The 22,717-nt window shown below is 45.0% G+C and overlaps 1 protein-coding gene across 3 annotated transcripts in view; it reads right to left on the bottom strand.

Annotated features, from left to right (window-relative positions):
* hm13 (histocompatibility (minor) 13) overlaps positions 1-17,375 on the bottom strand; it is a 67,384-nt gene extending 50,009 nt beyond the window's left edge. For 2 of the 3 annotated variants that reach the window (XM_078236845.1, XM_078236846.1), the window contains exons 1-4: positions 17,106-17,375; positions 11,937-12,035; positions 11,676-11,758; positions 360-448 (exon numbers count right to left, since the gene is read on the bottom strand). In XM_078236845.1, coding sequence (XP_078092971.1) covers positions 360-448; positions 11,676-11,758; positions 11,937-12,035; positions 17,106-17,306 — 472 coding nt within the window. In that variant the 5' untranslated portion in view covers positions 17,307-17,375. Of the gene's footprint in view, positions 1-359; positions 449-11,675; positions 11,759-11,936; positions 12,036-13,695; positions 13,864-17,105 lie in introns of those variants that run through there. The other variant, XM_078236847.1, reaches the window with a different exon arrangement.
* Between the last annotated feature and the right edge of the window lie 5,342 nt (positions 17,376-22,717).

The following is a 22,717-nucleotide window of genomic DNA, read 5'->3' as shown; positions in this document are numbered from 1 at the left end:
TTTCAATAAAAGATTATTCTTGGAGCTGCTCCTCCAATCACAGGCCAGTTCTCTCCCACTTTTGCTACTGATAGGTCCACTAGTCCACCGATCAGCAGCCAATGAGGGAGTGAAAGAGCGTTTGGTGACAAGTAACAACCTCAGCAAAAACTGTGGAATTCAAGCAAGTAAGTGATCCTCAATGCCTTGTATAAGTCATCCAATATGATCATCCAAGGCTAAACAGTTCTATACTCATGGTACACAGCAGTACTCATTGATCCTACATCAGAGACTTGTCCCCACACCTTTCATTTAAAGGGAATTTAGTTTGTTAAAATGTTACTGCAGTGTAAAGAGTTAGACAGCATTCTACTTACCTTCCTTTGTTTCCCCTGTTCCCTGAGTAAAGAGCAGCTGATACTGTTTATTTGGTAGATTGGCAGGAATAACTTTATTCATAGCTGGACTGAAACAAGATAAGTATAATCAATCCAATATATCCAGAGATGTATTCAAGAGCGCTATTTATATATTTAACAATGGAAAAAGATCATCATACCTTCAAAGACCAACATTTCATAAATATCATCAATTCCTTTCCAGTTGCCACAGTCTCTGGTGTCCAGCTCAACTAGTCATTAAGTTCCCAAATCATCACCAATGCTGGCCACACAATTAGGAGGACGAGAATGGCCAAGGAACTAACTAGTCACCTCTAACACAATACTCACAACTGCAGAATACAGCTGGCATTCGGTTAGTTACTGCAGCTCAAGGAGACAAAATGGTGGAGCCTCGGGAGACCATGGTCACCCTCCTCTTAGATTTGTTCAGTTGTTAGATTCCACTAAAGTGATCAAACTCTTCGTTCTCCTGGGAGGAAGGAGTGGCAGCGAAAAGGGGGAGAGGTTTCATCACTGCCCCCACTGTGTGGTCACTGGGTGAAAGCAGAAACAGACTTGGCTGTCATTGAATTTGGAGTCAAATTACCCATCATTCACACATGAACGGCTAGGCAAGGCACCTCGCACCCATGAAACTGTAGAGGGGGATCTCACGATGGAGGTAAAGGTACACAATAAGCAAGGAGAAAGGGGGAATTAAAAAAAAATTCCTGACACTGGGCTGGGCTACTTCCACACACCTGCTCTCTATTTGCTCGGCCTAGCCCACTCATGATTTTGAGTATCTCTATCCAATCTCCTCTCAGCCCTCTTCTCTTCAAAGAGAACAGTCCCACCCTCTCCAATCAATCCTCATAACAGCAGTTTCTCCAATGCATTCACATCCTTCCTCTCGTGTGGCACCCAGAACCGTACGCAATATTCCAGCTGTGGTCTAAGTAGTGTGTTGTACAAGTTCAGCATTAGCTCCTTGCTCTTGTACTATATGCTGTTGCAATGTGGCACAGTGGTTAGCACTGCTGCATCACAGCATCAGGGACCCAGATTCGATTCCCGACTTGGGTTACTGTGTGCAGAGTCTGCACGTTCTCCCTGTGCCTGCGTGGGTTTCCTCCGGGTGCTCCGGTTTCCTTCCACAGTCTGAAAGACATGCTGGTTAGCTGCATTGGTCATGCTAAATTCTCCCTCAGTGTACCCAAACAGGCACCAGAGTGTGGCGACTAGGGGATTTTCACAGTAACTTCATTGCAGTGTTAATGTAAGCCTACTTGTGACACTACTAAATCAGCTAAACTTTGAAACCCCTATTAATAACACCCTGAATACTATATGCTTGTTAACTGCCCTCTCCTGCCACCTTCAATCATTAGGAGTAATGTGGTACAGTGGTAGAATCCACAGCGGTTAGCACTGCTGCCTCAGCGCCAGGGACCCAGGTTCAATTCCCAGTTTGGGTCACTACCTGTGTGGAATCTGCACTCTCTCCCAGTGTAGGCAAGGATTTCCTCCCACAATCCAAAAGACATGCTGGTTAGGTGCACTGGTCATGCTAAATTCTCCCTCAGTGTACCCGAAGAGGCGCTGGAGTGTGGCGACCAGGAGTTTTTCCACAGTAACTTCATTGCAGTGCTAATATAAGCCCACTTGTGATAATAATAAATAAACTTGAAAAGAATCCCTCCCTCCAACCAGGAGCTCCAAGCTTGTGTCCCACCTCAGGGATTGATGGCCATGGAAGCTCCATCCATAACACAGCAAAACAGTTTGATTATTAATCTACAAATCCTTTCACCAAATGCCAATGATAGGCAGTAAGAGTGGGAGAGATTCCTGGTCAGTCATGTGGTGGAAAAAATGTTGGAGCTGCTGTCATCACTATTGACTGCTGCATGCACGTAAAATTGCTTGTTGCCACAACAACACTGAATCCCCAGGTGACCTCAAAATTTATAGAGCTCTTTCCTATATAAAATAGAGAGACCCAAGCAGTTGCCAAGGATATTTGGCCTGTTGCCATAGTGATGACACCACCTCCATAAAGAAACATGGCCTTTTCAAGCACTTAACAGAGATGGAACATAGAGGTAGAGAGCCTCCTGAGTCCTCTTGTCATCTTCTCAAGTGATCAACACTAGCCCAAGAAACTATGTTGACTATAACTTAGCATTTATGGTGTGCTGTCATTATCTGTGCCCCAGAGTTTTAATGAGTTTAATGGTCAGCCAAGCTTGCTATGGCTAATTGGAATATGGTGGTGATGGGGTGTTGCAATTCACTCAGCGAGGGTAGCAAGGAGGGCCAGAAAGAAATTTTGTACAATTTGTCGTCTAAATTGGCTTTTGGCATTTAGCCTCCCTCAGAGATTACATTTTCCTTATTCTTTCATGGGATGTGGCATTGCTGGAAAGCACAGTAAGAAGTTTAACAACACCAGGTTGAAGTCCAACAGGTTTATTTGGTAGCAAAAGCCACTAGCTTTCGGAGCCTTAAGCTCCTTCTTCAGGCGAGTGGGAATTCTGTTCACAAACAGGGCATATAAAGACACAGACTCAATTTACAGAATAATCAAGTCTTAAAAGGTACAAACAATGTGAGTGGAGAGAGCATTAGGACAGGCTAAAGAGATGTGTATTGTCTCCAGACAGGACAGCCAGTGAAATTCTGCAAGTCCAGGCAAGCTGTGGGGGTTACAGATAGTGTGACATGAACCCAATATCCCAGTTGAGGCCGTCCTCATGTGTGCGGAACTTGGCTATCAGTTTCTGCTCGGCGACTCTGCGCTGTCGTGTGTTGTGAAGGCTGCCTTGGAGAACGCTTACCCGAATATGAGAGGCCGAATGCCCGTGACTGCTGAAGTGCTCCCCAACAGGAAGAGAACAGTCTTGCCTGGTGATTGTCGAGCGGTGTTCATTCATCCGTTGTCGCAGCGTCTGCATAGTTTCCCCAATGTGCCATGCCTCAGGACATCCTTTCCTGCAGCGTATCAGGTAGACAATGTTGGCAGGGTTGCAAGAGTATGTACCGTGTACCTGGTGGATGGTGTTCTCATGTGAGATGATGGCATCTGTGTCGATGATCCGGCACGTCTTGCAGAGGTTGCTGTGGCAGGGTTGTGTGGTGTCGTGGTCACTGTTCTCCTGAAGGCTGGGTAGTTTGCTGCGGACAATGGTCTGTTTGAGGTTGTGCGGTTGTTTGAAGGCAAGAAGTAGGGGTGTGGGAATGGCCTTAGCGAGATGTTCGTCTTCATCAATGACATGTTGAAGGCTCCGGAGGAGATGCCGTAGCTTCTCCACTCCGGGGAAGTACTGGACAATGAAGGGTACTCTGTCCACCGTATTTGTCTTCTGAGGAGGTCGGTGCGGTTTTTTGCTGTGGTGCGTCGGAACTGTCGATCGATGAGTCGAGCGCCATATCCTGTCCTTCTGAGGGCATCTTTCAGCGTCTGGAGGCGTCTGTTGCGATCCGACTCATCCGAGCAGATCCTGTGTATACGGAGGGCTTGTCCGTAGGGAATGGCTTCTTTAACGTGTTTAGGGTGGAAGCTGGAGAAGTGGAGCATCGTGAGGTTATCCGTGGGCTTGCGGTATAGTGAGGTGCTGAGGTGACCGTCCTTAATGGAGATGCGCATGTCCAAGAATGCAACCGATTCCGGAGAGTAGTCCATGGTGAGTCTGATGGTGGGATACCCCTTGTACCCTCCAACCAAGCAGATCCTGTGTATACGGAGGGTACAAGGGGTATCCCACCATCAGACTCACCATGGACTACTCTCCGGAATCAGTTGCATTCTTGGACATGCGCATCTCCATTAAGGATGGTCATCTCAGCACCTCACTATACCGCAAGCCCACGGATAACCTCACGATGCTCCACTTCTCCAGCTTCCACCCTAAACACGTTAAAGAAGCCATTCCCTACGGACAAGCCCTCCGTATACACAGGATCTGCTCGGATGAGTAGGATCGCAACAGACACCTCCAGACGCTGAAAGATGCCCTCAGAAGAACAGGATATGGCACTCGACTCATCGATCGACAGTTCCGACGCACCACAGCAAAAAATCGCACCAACCTCCTCAGAAGACAAACACGGGACACGGTGGACAGAGTACCCTTCGTTGTCCAGTACTTCCCCGGAGCGGAGAAGCTACGGCATCTCCTCCGGAGCCTTCAACATGTCATTGATGAAGACGAACATCTCACCAAGGCTATCCCCACACCCCCACTTCTTGCCTTCAAACAACCGCACAACCTCAAACAGACCATTGTCCGCAGCAAACTACCCAGCCTTCAGGAGAACAGTGACCACGACACCACACAACCCTGCCACAGCAACCTCTGCAAGACGTGCCGGATCATCGACACAGATGCCATCATCTCACATGAGAACACCATCCACCAGGTACACGTTACCTACTCTTGCAACTCTGCCAACGTTGTCTACCTGATACGCTGCAGAAAGGATGTCCCGAGGCATGGTACATTGGGGAAACCATGCAGACGCTACGACAACAGATGAATGAACACCGCTCGACAATCACCAGGCAAGACTGTTCTCTTCCTGTTGGGGAACACTTCAGCGGCCACGGGCATTTGGCCTGATATTCGGGTAAGCGTTCTCCAAGGTGGCCTTCACGACACACGAAGGCGAAGAGTCGTCGAGCAGAAACTGATAGCCAAGTTCCACACACATGAGGACGGCCTCAACTGGGATAGTGGGTTCATGTCACACTATCTGTAACTCCCACAACTTGCCTGGACTTGCAGAATTTCACTGGCTGTCCTGTCTGGAGACAGTACACATCTCTTTAACCTGTCTTAATGCTCGCTCCACTCACATTGTTTGTACCTTTTAAGACTTGATTATTCTGTAAATTGAGTTTGTGTCTTTATATGCCCTGTTTGTGAACAGAATTCCCACTCACCTGAAGAAGGAGCTTAAGGCTCCGAAAGCTTGTGTGGCTTTTGCTACCGAATAAACCTGTTGGACTTTAACCTGGTGTTGTTAGACTTCTTACTGTGTTTTTACCCCAGTCCAACGCCGGCATCTCCACATCATTGCTGGAAAGGCCAGCCTTTGTTGCCCATCCCCAATTGCCATTCAACTGAGTGACTTGCTGGGCCATTTTAGAGGGAATTTAAAAGTCAACCACAATGCTGTGTGCCTGGAGTCACATGTAGGCCTAATCAGGCAAGGACAGCAGATTTCCTTCCCTAAAGGATATTAGTGAATCAGATGAGGTTTTTGTTTTCAAACAACAGTCACCGTTACAAAGACTATCTTTTAAATTCCAGATTTATTAATCAAACTTAAATTCCGCCAGCTTCCAGAGTGGGATTTGAACTTATGTACCCAGAGCATCAAGATGGGCTTCTAGACTGCTAGTTCAATGATATTACCATTTTAATCATTAAGAGGCTGCGAACAATTCCACACGACTGCACGAGTGTGGGATGTTTCGCAACACTTCATGTATAAAGCCTGTGTAGGGGTCAGGGTTGGTGAAACAGTCCATTTTTAGATGTTTTCCCCCAACAGTCCTCAATCACAAGTACAAAGATAAAAGGGGAGAATGTGAGCGCAAATCTGAGCATTTATGATCAGTGATCATATTACATTCAGTGCCTTTACCTGAGGGTACATGGGTAGGAATTACTTTTGAAGCTTAGTCACTTCTTAAGCAAATGCAACTGCAGCTCGACACATGCCCTTAAACAGCAAATGAGAGAAATGGTCAGCTAACACAACAAAAACAGAAAATGCTGGAAAATTTCAGCAGGTCTGACAGCATCTGTGGGAGTCATGATGTGGAGAGGCCGGCGTTGGACTGGGGTAAACACAGTAAGAAGTCTTACAACACCAGGTTCCGAAAGCTAGTGGCATTTGCTACCAAATAAACCTGTTGGACTTTAACCTGGTGTTGTTAGACTTCTTACAGCGTCTGTGGGGATAGAATGGAGCCAATGTTTCAAGTTTAGACGACCCTTCGTCAGAGCTGAGAGCAAAGAGAATCAGCAGAGATTTATACAATGAGGGTGGGATGGGACAAAGGGAATGTAAATGAGGGTGCAGAAGGCTGAGAGGGGCAGCACAGTGGTTAGCACTGCTGCCTCACAGCGCCAGGGACCCAGGTTCGCTTCCCAGCTTGGGTCACTGTCTGTGCAGAGTTTGCACATTCTCCCCATGTCTGCGTGGGTTTCCTCCGGGTGCTCCGGTTTCCTCCCACAGTCTGAAAGATGTGCTGGTTAGGCGCATTGACCCAAACAGGCGCCGGAGTGTGGCGACTAGGGGAATTTCACAGCAACTTCATTGCAGTGTTAATGTAAGCTTACTTGTGACTAATAAACAAACTTTAGGAAAGGTGCTAAAATGCAGATTGTTAAAGGACTGCCTGAGGAACATGGCAGTTGCCTGAAAGTGGGGGGGGCAAAGAAGGAGAGCTGGAATGGAAGGTGGAAAAATGGAGATGAGAAAGAAGGATGATAAAATGGATGAATAGGAGGGCCAGCTAATATTTTTTGAGGCTGTTGTTTTATACAGGACAGCAATCAAACCCTATTCTTCTTAAAATAGAGACATGGAATCTTTATAAGCCTGCCGAAACAGCTGAATGGGGTCGTACATTCAAAGTATTCCAGAAGACTACTATTTCAGCATTTCTTTAACACTGCATCCATGAGTCAGTCTACAGATTATGTACTCAATTTCTGAGGTTTGAATTTACAACTTTAATGATTCAGGGACAAATGTATCACAAACCAAACTAAACCCTGGAACCAGAAAAAGGCCAAACAGGAAATGTTATAAGGCCAGCACAGAGCTTAGACCATTTTAACGTCTCTCCTGCCATGCTTGCCCTCCTTAGTTTTGCTCAGAAACTGTGCATGGTTTGGTCAGGAACATTATTCATTAGTCACAACCTCATCTCCAGACCCAAAAAGTCAGAAGCTGAATGTTAAGTACTTTATTCCAGTCTAGCTTTTCCTATATCAAACATTTTTTATTTCACCCTCTTCACCAGATTTTACATTCTGCACTTTCTCCTTCCTTCTCTACGTATGGTATGCTTTGTCTGTATAGCGCACAAGAAACAATACTTTTCACTGTATACTAATACATGTGATAACAATAAATCAAATTTTATAACTTCTAAAACACATAGGGCAGAACTGCTGTCGCAGCGCCAGGGACCCAGGTTCAATTCCAGCCTTGGGCGAGTGTCTGTGTGGAGTTTGCACATCCTCCCCATGTCTGCATGGTTTCCTCCCACAGTCCAAAGATGTGCAGGTTACAAACAAAGAACAGTACAGCACAGGAACAGGCCCTTCGGCCTTCCAAGCCTGCGCTGATCATGATGCCTGTCTAAACAGGTTAGGTGGATTGGCCATGCTAAATTGCCCATTACTGTCCCAGGATATACGAGTTATGGGGTTTAGCGGGGTAAATACGTGGGTTTACGGGAATAGGGCCTGGGTAGGATGCTCTGTCGGAGAGGCAGTGTAGATTCGATGGGCCGAATGGTCTTCTTCTGCACTGTAGGGATTCTATGAAGACCATGAGAAATAGGAAGAGGAGGAGTAGGCCAGTCAGTCCCTTCATCCAAGTCATTAATCTAGAGCATAAATATTGAGGCCCCAAAACTGATTTCTACAGCTAGTTACAGTTTACCAGTCTAAAAATTACCCATTTGTAGACTTCCTGTTAGTTAGCCAATTCTTCATGCACATTAAATGTATCGCCCTCAACATGAGCTGTTCTGCAGTAACCATTTATGGGAACCTTATTGAATGCCTTTTGGAAATAAATAGAAAATAAAAATTGCTCCAAGTTCCAAAGTACTTCTAGAAGTGCTGAAAGGCCTCAAACACAGCATTGCCTGAAGTCTAGGTGCAGGCAATCACCACACACACATCCAGTAAATACAGCAAACTCAAGGAGAGCGTGTTTAAATTTCCACCGCAATTGGAAAAACTGACTTCTTCCTTCCCCTAAACAGTTGGAGAATGTTGAAGAAAAAGAAACAAAGTGAGACAGTTAGAACAAATAAGGGCCAAATGGCCTCCTCCTGCTTCTATGAAACAGGGGGAGAAGTCTAACAACACCAGGTTAAAGTTCAACAGGTTTATTTGGTGGCAAAAGCTTTCGGAACAGGCTGTCCCTTCATCAGGTGGCAGCCTGTTCCGAAAGCTAGTGGCTTTTGCTACCAAATAAACCTGTTGGACTTTAACCTGGTGTTATTAGACTTCTTACTGTGTTTACCCCAGTCCAACGCCAGCATCTCCACATCTATGAAACAGGAACAGGCCATTCAGCCCCTCAAGCCTATTCCTCCATTCATTTAAAAGATCGCTAATCTGTATCTCAAGTCCATCTACTCGCCTATTCCACAGGTCAAATCTGTGCTAAAGTTTTCAGCTGTTTAAAGATTTGTCTCATGGAATCTCTACAAAACCCGTGCAGAAAGAAGCCACTGGACCCATCGATCCTGCACTGACAACAATCCCACACAGGCCCTATCCCCGTGCGATAATGCACAGCAAATGCCAGATAAATTCTGTATTGATCGTATCCAATTCCATTTGCTAATCTAATTAGATTTCTTTTTTTAAAAAAAAGAGGATTGACCAGTAAAAATGCAGGTTTCTGAGTAGACCCAAACAGTGACAATTTATCAGTGGTAACACATCACTAATCACGTGAGGAGCAGAAGGGGGAAATTAATGGAATGCATACTCCTTCAGGAAGAAATGATGCGAGTGTAAAGTATGGAAAATGTAAGACAATGCAATCAAGCAACACTACAGAATAATAGAGTCCTCGGAAGTGTTTAATCAGGGTGATAACATACTGATGGATTCAGACGCCGTACTGCTAAAAATAACTAGAGCAGTTAGCAGTTGTCTCCTGGGCCTGAGATAACAGACCACTCCGTTATCTTAGCCAAGATGTACATCTTTCTGCCATTTATAGTCAGCAGTTGCACTGTGCTTCACACAATCACTAATGGTATTCCATTCATCAATTCACTTGTGCAAATATGATAATAACATTTATCTAATATAATCATTATCTGGTATAGTCCAGTAATTACAACTTGTTTATATTGTATATCAAGCACTAATTTTTTATAGCGTAATCTTCTTTGAAGAACAGAGTGCATGTTACTCAGTGCATGCAGCATCACGTGCAGTCAGATTTCATTTGGGATCCTTTGGGAAATAAATGTGGATCCTGGAATAAAAATAACCCTTATACTCCTAAAATAACCTTCCAATCTTAAACTTCCCTTTTGGAAAGATGTTCGTACCAATTCTGCATCATGATAAAATTTTCAAATCAAATAACACATAAAAAGGTGACCCAAACGTTTGGTGGGTAAATACCTCGTGTATTGTGGGACTGAAGGACAAATACCAGGAATATTTCCAGTACAATCTCTACGCTATGCCGAATTAGCTGACTGGGACTGGCGTGGAGGCACCGGCACTAAAAACTGGCTTAACTGGGCTTTGGGAAAGCCAAAGCGGCCTTTTGTTTGCTGCCCAGTGATTCCTCCCGAAAGGCTCACGAGTATGTGCATCAGGCAAAGACAAGATCAGGCTGTCCATGATTTCCACCAAATCCCCATTCTGCCCTCGTATTAGCAAACAGTCTGCCGAGGCTCTGTGTCTCAGGTCACACCTTAAAAAAAGGCGACTTTGGCCAAGTGCTGGAGGGTCTGTGGGCTCCTATCACAGCTTGAATCAGCTGACAGGGGGCTGGAGGGTCTGTGGGCTCCTATCACAGCTTGAATCAGCTGACAGGGGGCTGGAGGGTCTGTGGGCTCCTATCACAGCTTGAATCAGCTGACGGGGGAAGAGGGAAAGAAAAGAAAATCTGAGAAACGTAAAAAGCATTTGTTGTTAGGCAGGTAACTTAGTTTCTTCAGTTCCAACGTTTCCAGAGCATGGCGTGTTGGTGATTTCTGATTTCTCCTGTCAGCTTACCATGGGTAGGTTGATTTTACTTGTTTCATTGCCTTCAACTCTTCTTATCTGTGCCCCACTCATTTTACCTCTAATTTTATTAAAAGCGTGTGATTTTGCTATCCAATGTTAACTTCTGATGTCCAGTTATTTCATGCTATCAATTTTTTATTCATGTTACAGAATGTGGGTGTCGCTGGCTAGGCCAGCATTTATTGCCCATCCCTAGTTGCCCTTCAGAAGTTGAGGGTGAGCAACTTTCTTGAACTGCTGTAGTCCACGAGTTGTAGGTACACCCACAGCGCTGTTAGGAAGGAAACTCCAGGATTTCGACCTAGCTACAGTGAAAGAATGGTGATATACTTTCAAGTCAGGACAGTGAATGACTTAGAAGGGGAACCTCCAGGTAATGGTGTTTCCAGGTATCTGCTGCTCTTCTCCTTCTACATGGCAGTGGTTGTGGGGTTGGAAGGTGCTGCCAAAGAAGCCTTGGTGAGTTCCTGCAATGCATCTTGTAGATGCTACTCATACCAAACACTGTTGTTGGTGATGGAGGGATTGAGTGCAAGTGTGTGCATCAGTTATATAGCCACTCACTCACATCCCCCAGTTCTTGTGGTTAATAATACATCAATCTTAGATTTAAATTAATGAACCAACAGCCATTTGCCAAAGACAGATTTCTACCAGCTTGTGAGGAAGATTTCCAAGATGGCGCCGGAGTGAGGCAACTTCTTGCCAGCTGTGCCCAGCATACCTTCTAATGCTATCTTTTACTCTCGTTCAGTGCTTCTAAAACTTCATTCTAACTCTTTTAAACTCTCTCACAATGCTTTAATTCACTAAGTTGATCTTTCGCTACACCCTAGCTATGACTGTAACACTACATTCTGCACTCTCTCCTTTCCTTCTCTATGAACGGTATGCTTCGTCTGTATAGCACGCAAGAAACAATACTTTTCACTGTATACTAATACATGTGACAATAATAAATCAAAGTGTACAAACTATTTTAAGTCCTGCTACTCAAAGGGCCACCCTACTCCAAAGAACCAGATTAAAAGAAAGCACTATTTGATACTGCACTGACAGACAATAAAATATCAACTCTCATACAACAAATTAGAGCAAGTCCATGGTGCTCTCTACCCAGCTCCTCCCCATGTTCCTAGGATTGGTACATTCTCCTCTCTGATATGCCAGTCACCTTTATCCTTCACAAATAACTGTCCTGTTAGAGAAGCCATAAATACTTTTTAAACACAACAAATGGTTTGCTTTTCCTCCAAAAAGGACTTTAATAATGTTGTAAAGGATCACATACCTTAAAGTGTGAGACAAAGCCAATATACCCAGTATGAAAAAATACATGGACAGCAGCAAGTTGATATACTCTTGAGAAAATATCTGAAAACAGGAAATGCTGCAGTTAGTTTGGAAATCAGTGCATAGTTGCTGTTGTCACAGGACAGGATGATGAAAATGAATGCTCTGCACTTCAAAAGTTAGCAACTTGGTGGAGCGGCACAAGAGGGGAGATTGAAAACTGAGAAATAACATGCTGAGCAAATGAAGACCAACTCACTTTGAAAAATAGATAAAGACCAAACAGTGTGCAGCTGGCAATGATGGGGAATCTGGCTGCATCTCGACTGGTAATGGTTTCTGGCATATCGGAGGAATTCTACAATACAAAACAAAATGCAGTTAAGAGTCAAAGTATACTGTACAGTTAGTCTAAGGTCAGGCTGAGTACTTGCTAGATGTTTAAGTCACTTGCATAGAAATTCTAACTAAAGGCAAAATGAAGTTGAAGCAGAATACTTGCTCCTCAGCATTTTCAATTTTATCCTAATAGAGATTACAACACCATCCATCCAAGGAAAGCATTAACTTTAATCTCAAACCTGTCATGTTTAAAACTTGAAAAATACCTGTCAAATTCCATTCCACCCAACCCTAGATATTTGGCATTCCAAGATTTTACCTGCGCAAGTGTTAGAACATCACATCAGATCCAAAGCCAAACAGCAAACAAAGCCTCATTAGAAGCAACACTCGAAGCAAAATTGATTTTTAAATGAACGCACTTATCAGTACCGGTAAAAATCTGACAAACATTCCAGTTACCTTCTCCTCTGCCCCTGTAAATTTATATGGCCCCGATAATATCACTGCAGATGGGACTGTCATGTCAGTCTTTAACTGAAATAATTACACTCAAAATAACAATGGGTGCTTCACCTTGCCATTGCTTACTTTTTCGTAGGGGGCATTGCGATCAAATTCAAGCAGCTACCACATCAATCGCATCTGGTGTGATAACATACCACGGAAACAAGCTACATGGGGCACACCATAAATACTCCTAAGCTGCAAAAAAAATAAATGCAGGGATATGGAACTTGTCAAAAGTAGTTCAAAACCAAACATGAGCTGGCGTACTAGGCATTCCTGGAGATGGCAAGCCAACATGGTAGGAACAGGAGCATGTGGAACAGCACTGCTGTGAACTAAAAGCAAAACATCAACTCTCAGGAAGATAATACTTGATTAAGTTATCTTTTGCCCGCAAAAATCCAAAACTCAGTGCCTCCCAGCCTTGAATATACTCAATAACCGAGCGCCCACAGTCCTCTCGAATGTAGAATTCCTAACTTGAATGGCACAGTGGTTAGCACTGCTGCCTCAGCACCAGGGACCTGGGTTCAATTCCCGGCTTGGGCCACTGCCTGTGCAGAGTCTGCACATTCTCTGCGTTGTCTGCATGGATTTCCTTCGGGTGCTCCAGCTTCTTCCCACAGTCCAAAAGGCGTGGTGGTTAGGGTGCATTGGCCACGCTAAATTCTCCCTCAGGTGTACCCAAACAGGTGCCAGAGTGTGGCGACTCGGGAATTTTCACAGTAATTTCAGTGCGGTGTTAATAAAAGACTACTTGTGACACTAATAATAAATAATAAACAGCAAATGAAGAAATTTATTCTCACCTCAGACCCAAATGACTGATCTCTTATCCTGATACTATTATGCCCCCTGGTTGTCTACTCTCCATGATGTGGAGATGCTGGTGTTGGACTGGGGTAAACATAGTAAGAAGTCTAACAACACCAGGTTAAAGTCCAACAGGTTTATTTGGTAGCAAAAGCCACTAGCTTTCGGAACAGGCTGTCCCTTCGAACTTCCACCCACCTGACGAAGGGACAGCCTGTTCCGAAAGCTAGTGGCTTTTGCTACCAAATAAACCTGTTGGACTTTAACCTGGTGTTGTTAGACTTCTTACTGTGTCTACTCTCCAGCCAGGGAAATAGTCTCAGCATTTGTATTTCAATGTGGTCACCTCTCACCCTTTGAAACTCCAGAGAAACTAGTCCATTCTGCATAATCTCTCCTAACCAATCTCCTTTAGGGAAGGAAATCTGCAAGACTTCTGGCCTATGTGACTCCCGATCCACAGAGCAGTCTTCTCAAACGGTCTAACACAGGCTTGTCCAAAGTACGGCCCAAGGACCCGTTGTGGCCCACAAAACCCCTCTATGCAGAACCGGCACCAGTTTTCAAAATCCCAGTCAGTCAATCAGGTGAGTTTCAATGGAAGGTTATTCTTATAGCTGCTCGTCTAATCATGGGCCAGGCAATTCCTGCTTTTGCTTCTAATGGATGGACGAGTGAGCCTATTACCAGCAAATCAATGAGTGAAACAGTGTTTGATTGGAGGAGCAGCAAGCACACACTGGCGAATGTGCTGTGAGGCTGGAGCCCAGGGAGCCAGGTACATCTGGCCCAGAGCCCAAAAGCTGGGGTTTGGCGAGTGTGTGCGCGCGCGCACGGGAGCTGATGTGTGGGAGGGAGAGACGGTATGGGTGGGTGCTTGCAAGAGAGGGAATGACAGACAGCGTTTGTGGGGTAAGTATTTGTCTGCTTTACGCTGAGTCTTGGGCATCTTGCTTTCTTCCCACCATACAACACCACATACACACGTACCCACAGACTGACCCCCTCACATGCCGGTTATTTTTATTACATTTTTTTTAAAAAAACGTCATGAAATTTTTGCTCTGCAGTTTCTTTCCTTAAAAATTTTTGAAATTCTGTTTTTTTGTGTCAAACCTTGTCTTTCTGAAATTTGTTCACATTTCTGTGAACTGCTGCCACTGGATGGCACAGTGGTTATCACTGCTGCCTCACAGCGCCAGGGGCCCAGATTCGATTCCGGCATTGGGTGGCTGTGTGTGGAGTTTGCATATTCTCCCTGTGTCTGCGTGGGTTTCCTCCCACAATGTACAGGTTAGGTGGATTGGCCATGCTAAATTGCCCCAAGTGTGTAGGTTAGGTGGGTTCGCTCTGGTGAGTGCCCTGGGCTATGGGGATGGGACGCTCTTTCGGAGAGTCGGTGCAAACGCAATCGGCCAAATGGCCTCCTTCTGCACTGCAGGGATTCTATGATTTGCTTGAGTGAGAACATATGCAAATTGGACTCCAGAGCGAAAAGGTTGGACAAGGATGGTTGCTTTCAGGTCTAAGAATAATTGGATGGATCACCTAGCATGCACAGAACACGACAAAGGCACACGTAGCTGCAAATTCCTTCTTACTGGAGGAGTGTTCAAAAATTAGAGCAGGTTAGTCAAGCAACAGTCTAATATAGCTATATTCAGAATTCAGCAACAATAACTTTGACAAAAAGGTCATCTGGACTCAAAATGTCAGCTATTTTCTCTCGTTATGGATGCTGCTGAGATTTTTCAGCATTTTTTCTTTTAGTTTCAGTGTCCTCTGGGTGTTGATCCTTCAGCCAACAGCATCAAATTCTCCCCATCTACTCTGTCCCAATCCCTCATTGTGTTGAATATGTCTATCAAGTCTCCTTGCAATCTCTTCTTCAGGAATCTCCAGCTTCTCAATCTATCCACATAAATTGAAGTCCCTCTTCCAAGGGATCATTCTTGTGACTATTTTTTTGTACCCTCTTTAATATCTTTAAGTAGATATATAAATAAACAAATGGACAGATACAATATATACACTGTACACAGAAATAAAATAGATACACTACACTTTAAAAGTACTTCATTCACTGTAAAGCACTTGGGCCATCCTGCAGTTTTGAAAGCTGCTATAGAAATACAAGTTATTTCAACTCTTGTTCAGTTGTTCTGCCATCTGCCTCTATATACAAATAAAAAATATACAAATGTATCGACACAAATACAAATATAATATATACACACATACATAGAGAAACGGAGATACAGACAAGTGCTGCTCGGTTGGGGAAACCTTTATCATCTGCTATTTACTTCAAGATTAATTATTTCTCAAGAAACGTTGGCAATTAAGCGTTTTTGTTTTCAACTATCTTGTTAACCTGTCCTGCCATCTTCCTAGAGATAGGTTATATCTTGGATTTATTGACACACATAATGGGATACAGTGAAAAGTATTGTTCCTTGCACGCTTGACAGCCAAAACAATGTTCACAGAGTACATAGGGGAGAAGGAAAAGGAGAGAGTGCAGAAAGAATATCATGTTGCAGCTATATGTATTGATTTGTTTCCGTGTATGTTTTATATATGTACACATATATATGTTATATACTTGCCCATATGTTTATTTATATATCTATTTGAAGGCATTAAAGAGGGCACAGAAAGAGAGTCACAAGAATGATTCCTTGGAAGAGGGACTTCAATTATATGCATAGATTGGAGAAGCTGGAGATTCTTAAATAAGAGATTGCAAGGAGACTTAATAGATACATTGATCTTTCTCTGTATCCTAGCTATGACTGGAATATCCTTTGTACCCTTTCCTTCTCCCCCACGTACTCTATGAAGTGTGCTTTGTCTGTATAGCATACAAAAACAATACTTTTCACTATATCCCAATGTACGTGACAATTAAATTAAATCAAATCTGTTACAGGTAGGGTGAAGAGAAAGAACAGGGGTGGCATAGTGGTTAGCACTGCTGCCTTACAGGGTTCAATTCCCCGCTTGGGTCATTGTCTGTGGGGAGTTTGAACGTTCTCCCCAGGTCTGCATGGGTTTCCTCCAGTTTCCTCCCACAGTCCGAAAGACGTGCTGGTTAAGTGCATCGGGCATGCTAAATTCTCTGTGTACCCGAACAGTGACAGTGGCGACGAGGGGATTTTCACAGTAACTTCACTGGTGTTAACGTAAGCCTACCTGTGACACTAATAAATAAAAAAAGTGAAAAGTATTGTTTCTTGTGCACTATAGACAAAACATATTGTTCAGGGAATACATAGGGTAGAGGGAGCAGAATATAGCGTGGCAGTTATATTAAGCTGACATTTCTCTACACCCTAGCTATGACTGTAACACTATATTCTGCACCCTCTCCTTTCCTTCTCCCTTTTGTACTCTATGAACAGTATGTTTTGTCTGTATAGTAGAAGAAACAATACTTTTCAGTGTATCCCAATGCATGTGACAATAAATGAAATCAAATCAGTTACAGATAGGGAAAAATCTGCTGAAAAAAATATATATATTGAAGTGACATGTTCCTTGCACTGTGTCAGGCACAGCCAGGTGTTTCAGACTCCCCCTGCCCAGATTCAGCCACCCCAGTTATCTTAATATAATAATAATTATTAAAGCAGAATACTGCGGAGGCTGGAATCTGAAAAACAAAAATAGAAAATGTTGGAAAACCTCAGCGGGTCTGGCAGTGTCTGTGGAGAGAGAGAGAGCGGAGCTGCTGTTTGGGTGACCCTTCCTCAAGAGTTACCTTAGACTTGGCGCAGCTGACAGAGCGCAGGGCCCCGAAGAAGATGGGCAGGAGCGCCATCACCACCAGGCTTCCGTAGGCCACCGCCGACCCCTCGGGAGTGGCCACGAACTTGGCCGTGGCCGCAGCCGCCGCCTCGGTGTCGTTGAGCGTGGCGTTGTGGGCGCTGTCGGGGAGCAGCGGGCTCTCCATCTCGGCCATGTTCCCTTCTCTCCGGATCCAGCCTGCCACAAAAAAAAGGCCACGTTCCCTTAACAGCCGGCGCCGGACGTGACGTCGTTCGGACGACCGGACATTGCGTTGCGGCCATGGCACCCCCCCCCCCCCCCCCCGAGAACCCTTAGCAACCGCCCAGGCCTCACTCAGCCAGAGCGGCCCATGTGCTGGTGGTGAGTTATAAATCACTCAAGGAGAGTCCTTAGTTACTGAGGCTTTTAAATGCAACTTGTAGTTTGGCATGATGGATAGTGATGGCAGAGGTTCCAATCTCATGTTCACTTAACAAAAAAGAAGCTAAAGTTAAAGTAAAGTTTATTTATTAGTCACTAGTCAGGCTTACCTTAACGCTGCAAAGAAGTTACTGTGGAATTCCCCCAGTCGCCACACTCCGGCGCCCGTTCGGGTCAATGCACCCTAACCAGCACGTCTTTCGGACTGTGGGAGCACCTGGAGGAAAGCCCACGCAGACACAGGGAGAACGTGCAGACTCCGCACAGACAGTGACCCAAGCCGGGAATCAAACCCAGGTCCCTGGCGCTGTGAAGCAGCAGTGCCACCCACTGCGCTACCGTGCCACCCACTGTGCTACCGTGCCACCCACTGCGCTACCGTGCCGCCTACTCAAGGCCTCCATGCCAAGAAAAGGGGAATATTTGATCCAGTTTTTTTTTTGTACAGGTGATGTCTGCTATGGCTCACCAACTTTTACAGAAAGCGGGAAATGGTCGAGAGTTTCTAGGTGTCTAGATCACCGACAATCTGTCCTAATCCCTCCACGCTGATGCTATAATAAGGCAATGCCGGAGTTGGACTGGACTGGGGTACGCACAGTAAGGAGTCTCACAACACCAGGTTAAAGTCCAACAGGTTTATTTGGTATTACGAGCTTTCGGCGCGCTGCTCCTTCATCAGGTGAGTGGACATAATAGGTGCTGACGCTACGGTTAAGAAAGCCCAGCAACATTTCTACTTTCTTTAAGGAAATTTAGCATGTCCGCTACGACTCACCAATTTTTACAGATGCACCATAGAAAGCATCCTTTCTGGTTGTATCACAGCTTGGTATGGCTCCTGCTCTGTCCAAGACGGCAAGAAACTATAAAGGGTTACAAACGTAGCCCAGTCCATCACGCAAACCAGTCTCCCATCCATTGACACCGTCTACACTTCCGGCTGCCTTGGAAAAGCAGCTGACGTAATCAAGGACCCCACGCACCCCGGACATGCTCTCTTCCACCTTCTTCCATCGGGAAAAAGATACAAACGTCTGAGGTCACGTACCAACCAACTCAAGAACAGCTTCTTCCCTGCTGCCATCAGACCTTTGAATGGACCTACCTCATTTAATGTTGATCTTTTTCTACACCCCAGCGATGACTTTAATACTACATTCTACACTCTCTCATAGGATCATCGAATCCCTATTGTGCAGTAGAAGACCATTTGGCCCATTGAGTCTGCACCGACAACAATCTCACCCAAACCCTCTCCCCGTAACCCCACGTATTTACCCTGCTCATCTCCCTGACACTAAGGGTCAATTTAGCATAGCCAATCAATCTAACCTGGCGTGTGAGAGGAAACTGGCCCACCCGGAGGAAACCCATGCAGACACAGTCTGAAATTACACGAGGCTGGAATTGAACCCGGGTCCCTGCCATTGTCATGCAGCAGTGCTAACTGTGCCGCCGTGCCGTCCTTTTCCTGCTCTATGAACGGTATGCTTTGTCTCTATAGCGTGCAAGAATCAATACTTTGCACTGTATACCAATACATGTGACAATAATAAATCAAATCAAATATAGCACAGACATTTGGCCCAACCAGTCCATTCTTACATTTATGCTCCGTTTAAGGGTGCAAGTTAGCACCACTGCCGCACAGCGCCAGGCATCCAGGTTCAATTTCAGCCTCAGGTGACTGTCTGTTTGGAGTTTGCACGTTCTCCTCATGGTTTTTAAGTTTCAGTTTATTTATCAGTGTCACAAGTAGGCTTACATTAATACTGCAATGAAGTTACTGTGAAAATCCCCTAGTCACCACAATCCGGCGCCTGTTTGGGTACACTGAGGGAGAATTTAGCATAGCCAATGCACCTGACCAGCACATCTTTTGGACTATGGGAGGAAACCGGAGCACCCGGAGGAAATGCACGCAGACACGGGGAGAACGTGCAAACTCCACACAGACAGTGACCCGAGGCCGGAATTGAACCCGGATCCCTGGCACTGTGAGGCAGCAGTGCTGACCGCTGGGCCACCATGCCGTCCCTGTGATGGGGCGATGGTGGGTGAAAGTTTGTCATGTGTGGGTTGCATCAGAGACAGTTTGGCTTCCCAGTGCAAGATTCTGGAAAGCTGGCTGGAACCATCTCCGCTTGGCAAGGAAGCAAATGCCTTGAACTTCATAATTAAAAAATAGAATTGAGTGGCTTATTGCTGAGGTCATGGTGTAACAATGATTTGCAAGGGAGAACAAGTTGAGCGGTCTTGGTTATCTAAATGACCTAACCAGCACGTCTTTCGCACAGTGCGTCTTCTTGAAGGCCTCAACCCTTTCTGCTTCGTCCCCGTTGATGTTCTCCTTTACACTTCCTGAAATCGATGACAATCTCCTTCGTTTTGTTGACATTGAGGGAGAGATTATTGTTGCCGCACCAGTTCACCAGAAGAAGGAGCGACACTCCGAAAGCTTGTGCTGCCAAATAAACTTGTTGGACTTTAACCTGGTGTTATGAGACTTCTTACTGAGCAGAAAGTTGCCAATGTTGCTACGTCTAGGCATCACGAGGTGTTGATTAGGAAGAAGACCCCCACCTCCTCTATCCTTGCCTGAGGCCGCTTTGCGGTCCATTCAATAGATTGAGAAGCCCTCTGGTTGGCGGGCACTGTCCGGTGAAGCAGGAATGAGCCATGTCTCTGTGAAACAGAGTACACACTGATGTCAGACTCCTATTTATTGACTACAGCTCAGCTTTCAACACCATTATTCCCACAAAACCATCTCCAAACTCCATGGCCTTGGCCCTTCCACTGCGACTGGATCCTGAACTTCCTAACTCACAGACCACAATCAGTAAGGATAGGCAACAACACCTCCTCCACAATCATCCTCAACATCGGTGCCCCACAAGGCGGTGTTCTCAGCCCCCTACTATACTCCTTATACACCTATGACTGTGGCCAAATTCCCCTCCAATTCGATTTTCAAGTTTGCTGACGACACCACCGTAGTGGGTCGGATCTCAAACAATAACGAGACAGAGTACAGGAATGAGATAGAGAATCTGATAAAATTGGTGTGGCAATAATAATCTCTCCCTCAATGTCAACAAAACGAAGGAGATTGTCATCGACTTCAGGAAGCAGAAAGGAGAACAGGCCCCTGTCTACATCAACAGGGACAAAGTAAAAAGGGTCGAGAGCTTTAAGTTTTTAGGTGTCCAGATCACCAACAACCAGTCCTGGTCCCACCATGCTGACACTATAGTTAAGAAAGCCCACCAACGCCTCTACTTTCTCAGAAGACTAAGGAAATTTGGCATGTCAGCTATGACTCTCACCAACTTTTACAGATGCACCATAGAAAGCATCCTTTCTGGTTGTATCACAACTTGGTTTGGCTCCTGCTCTGCCCAAGACCACAAGAAACTACAAAAGGTCATGAATGTAGCCCAATCCATCACGCAACCAGAGCACCCGTAGGAGAACACAGACATGGGGAGAATGTGCAAACTGCACACGGTGACCCAAGCCGGGAATCGAACCCGGGTCCCTGGCGCTGTAAGGCAGCAGTGCTAATCACTGTACCACCATGCTGCCAGTTTTGATAAGGAGGGATATACTTGAATTGGAGGCAGTTCAAAGGGATTCACTCGGTTGATTCCTGGATGAAGGAGTTGACTAATGAGAAAGAACGGTAACTGCAGAAGAACAAGATGTGATCTTATTGAAATATAAGATTCTGAGTGCGTTCATGGTAGATGTTGAGAGGATGATTCCTCTTGTTACAACCAGTCCCCAGATGATGTCCCCCAATTAGTTATGATTCCGGACGAGATATCTCCACATTGTTATGCTGACGGGTGAGGAGGGATGAACTGACTCCCCTTCTTTATTTAACCCCCTCGATTGGTTACAACAAGGGTAATTTAAAAAGGATCCCTTGCCTCATGGATATCTTTTCCGAGTCCAAATATACTTGTTTTTAAAAGCAGCCAATTTAACCAGGCTCTCTATAACTCCCAGATGATGGTCTCTGCTGAAATAGTAATACGTTTCCACAATCTCTGCAGGAGATTCCAGTTCAGTTTTTGCATTGCATCTCTTCCTTTGAAAAGTCTCTGCCTGAAAAAGGGTGCAACATTCCGCTGTCTCTCTTGGGACTCAGTGTAATCTACTCAGGAATTCGAGCAAGTGGTTGCTTTGCAGTTTCAGCCAGATTTTGCTTGTTTTTTAAAAACCCATGTCTTATTTACAAGTTCAGTATGTCTGGACATAATTTAGGGCTATGATCTGTTGTCACGACACCCTCTAGCAGGGAAGCTAGAACCAAGGGGCACAGTTTCAAAATAGGTCTCAATGGACCTCCTATATAAGATGGAGATGAGGAATAATTTCTTCTCTCTGAAGGCCATTAAAATTTATATCCCGTGGAGCAATGGAGGCGGGGTCATTAAAGACATTCAAAGCTGAGTTAGGTAAAGTTTCGATTGACAAGGAAGTCAAAGGTTGCGAGGGACAGACAGGAAAGTAAAGACCACAATCAGATCAGCCATGATCTTATTGAATAGTGAAGCAGGCTCAATGAGCTAAAAGGCCTACTCCTGCTCCTTTTTTTATGACCTTATGATTTTACGATCTGTTTCAAAGTAGATCCTCTGATACAGAATCAATAGCTAAATGACCCTAAAAACACACAGAACAAACTCCAATAAGTCGAGTGACAGGTAGAGATACTGGTGCTTTTCAGAGATTGCACTTCCAATTCGATTTTCAAGTTTGCTGATGATACCACCGTAATGGGTCGGATCTCAAACAATGATGATGAGATGGAGTACAGGAATGAGATAGAGCATCTGGTGAACTGGTGCAATAATCTCTCCCCAATGTCAACAAGACAAAGGAGATAGTCATCGACTGCAGGAAGCGTAGTGGAGAACACGCCCCTGTCTACATCAATGGGGACGAAGTAGAAATGGTCAAGAGCTTCAAGTTTTTAAGTGTCCAGGTCAGCACCAACCTGTCCTGGTCCCCCCATGCCGACACTATAGTTAAGAAAGCTCACCAATGCCTTTACTTTCTCAGAAGACTAAGGAAATTTGGCATGTCAGCTACAACTCATCAACTTTTACAGATGCACCATAGAAAGCATTCTTTCTGGTTGTATCACAT

Source organism: Mustelus asterias, chromosome 20, assembly GCF_964213995.1.
Source record: "Mustelus asterias chromosome 20, sMusAst1.hap1.1, whole genome shotgun sequence".
Classification (NCBI taxonomy): Eukaryota; Metazoa; Chordata; class Chondrichthyes; order Carcharhiniformes; family Triakidae; genus Mustelus; species Mustelus asterias.
The sequence above is the reverse complement of the archived record's forward strand: the minus strand, read 5'-3'. Positions and strand labels throughout refer to the sequence as shown.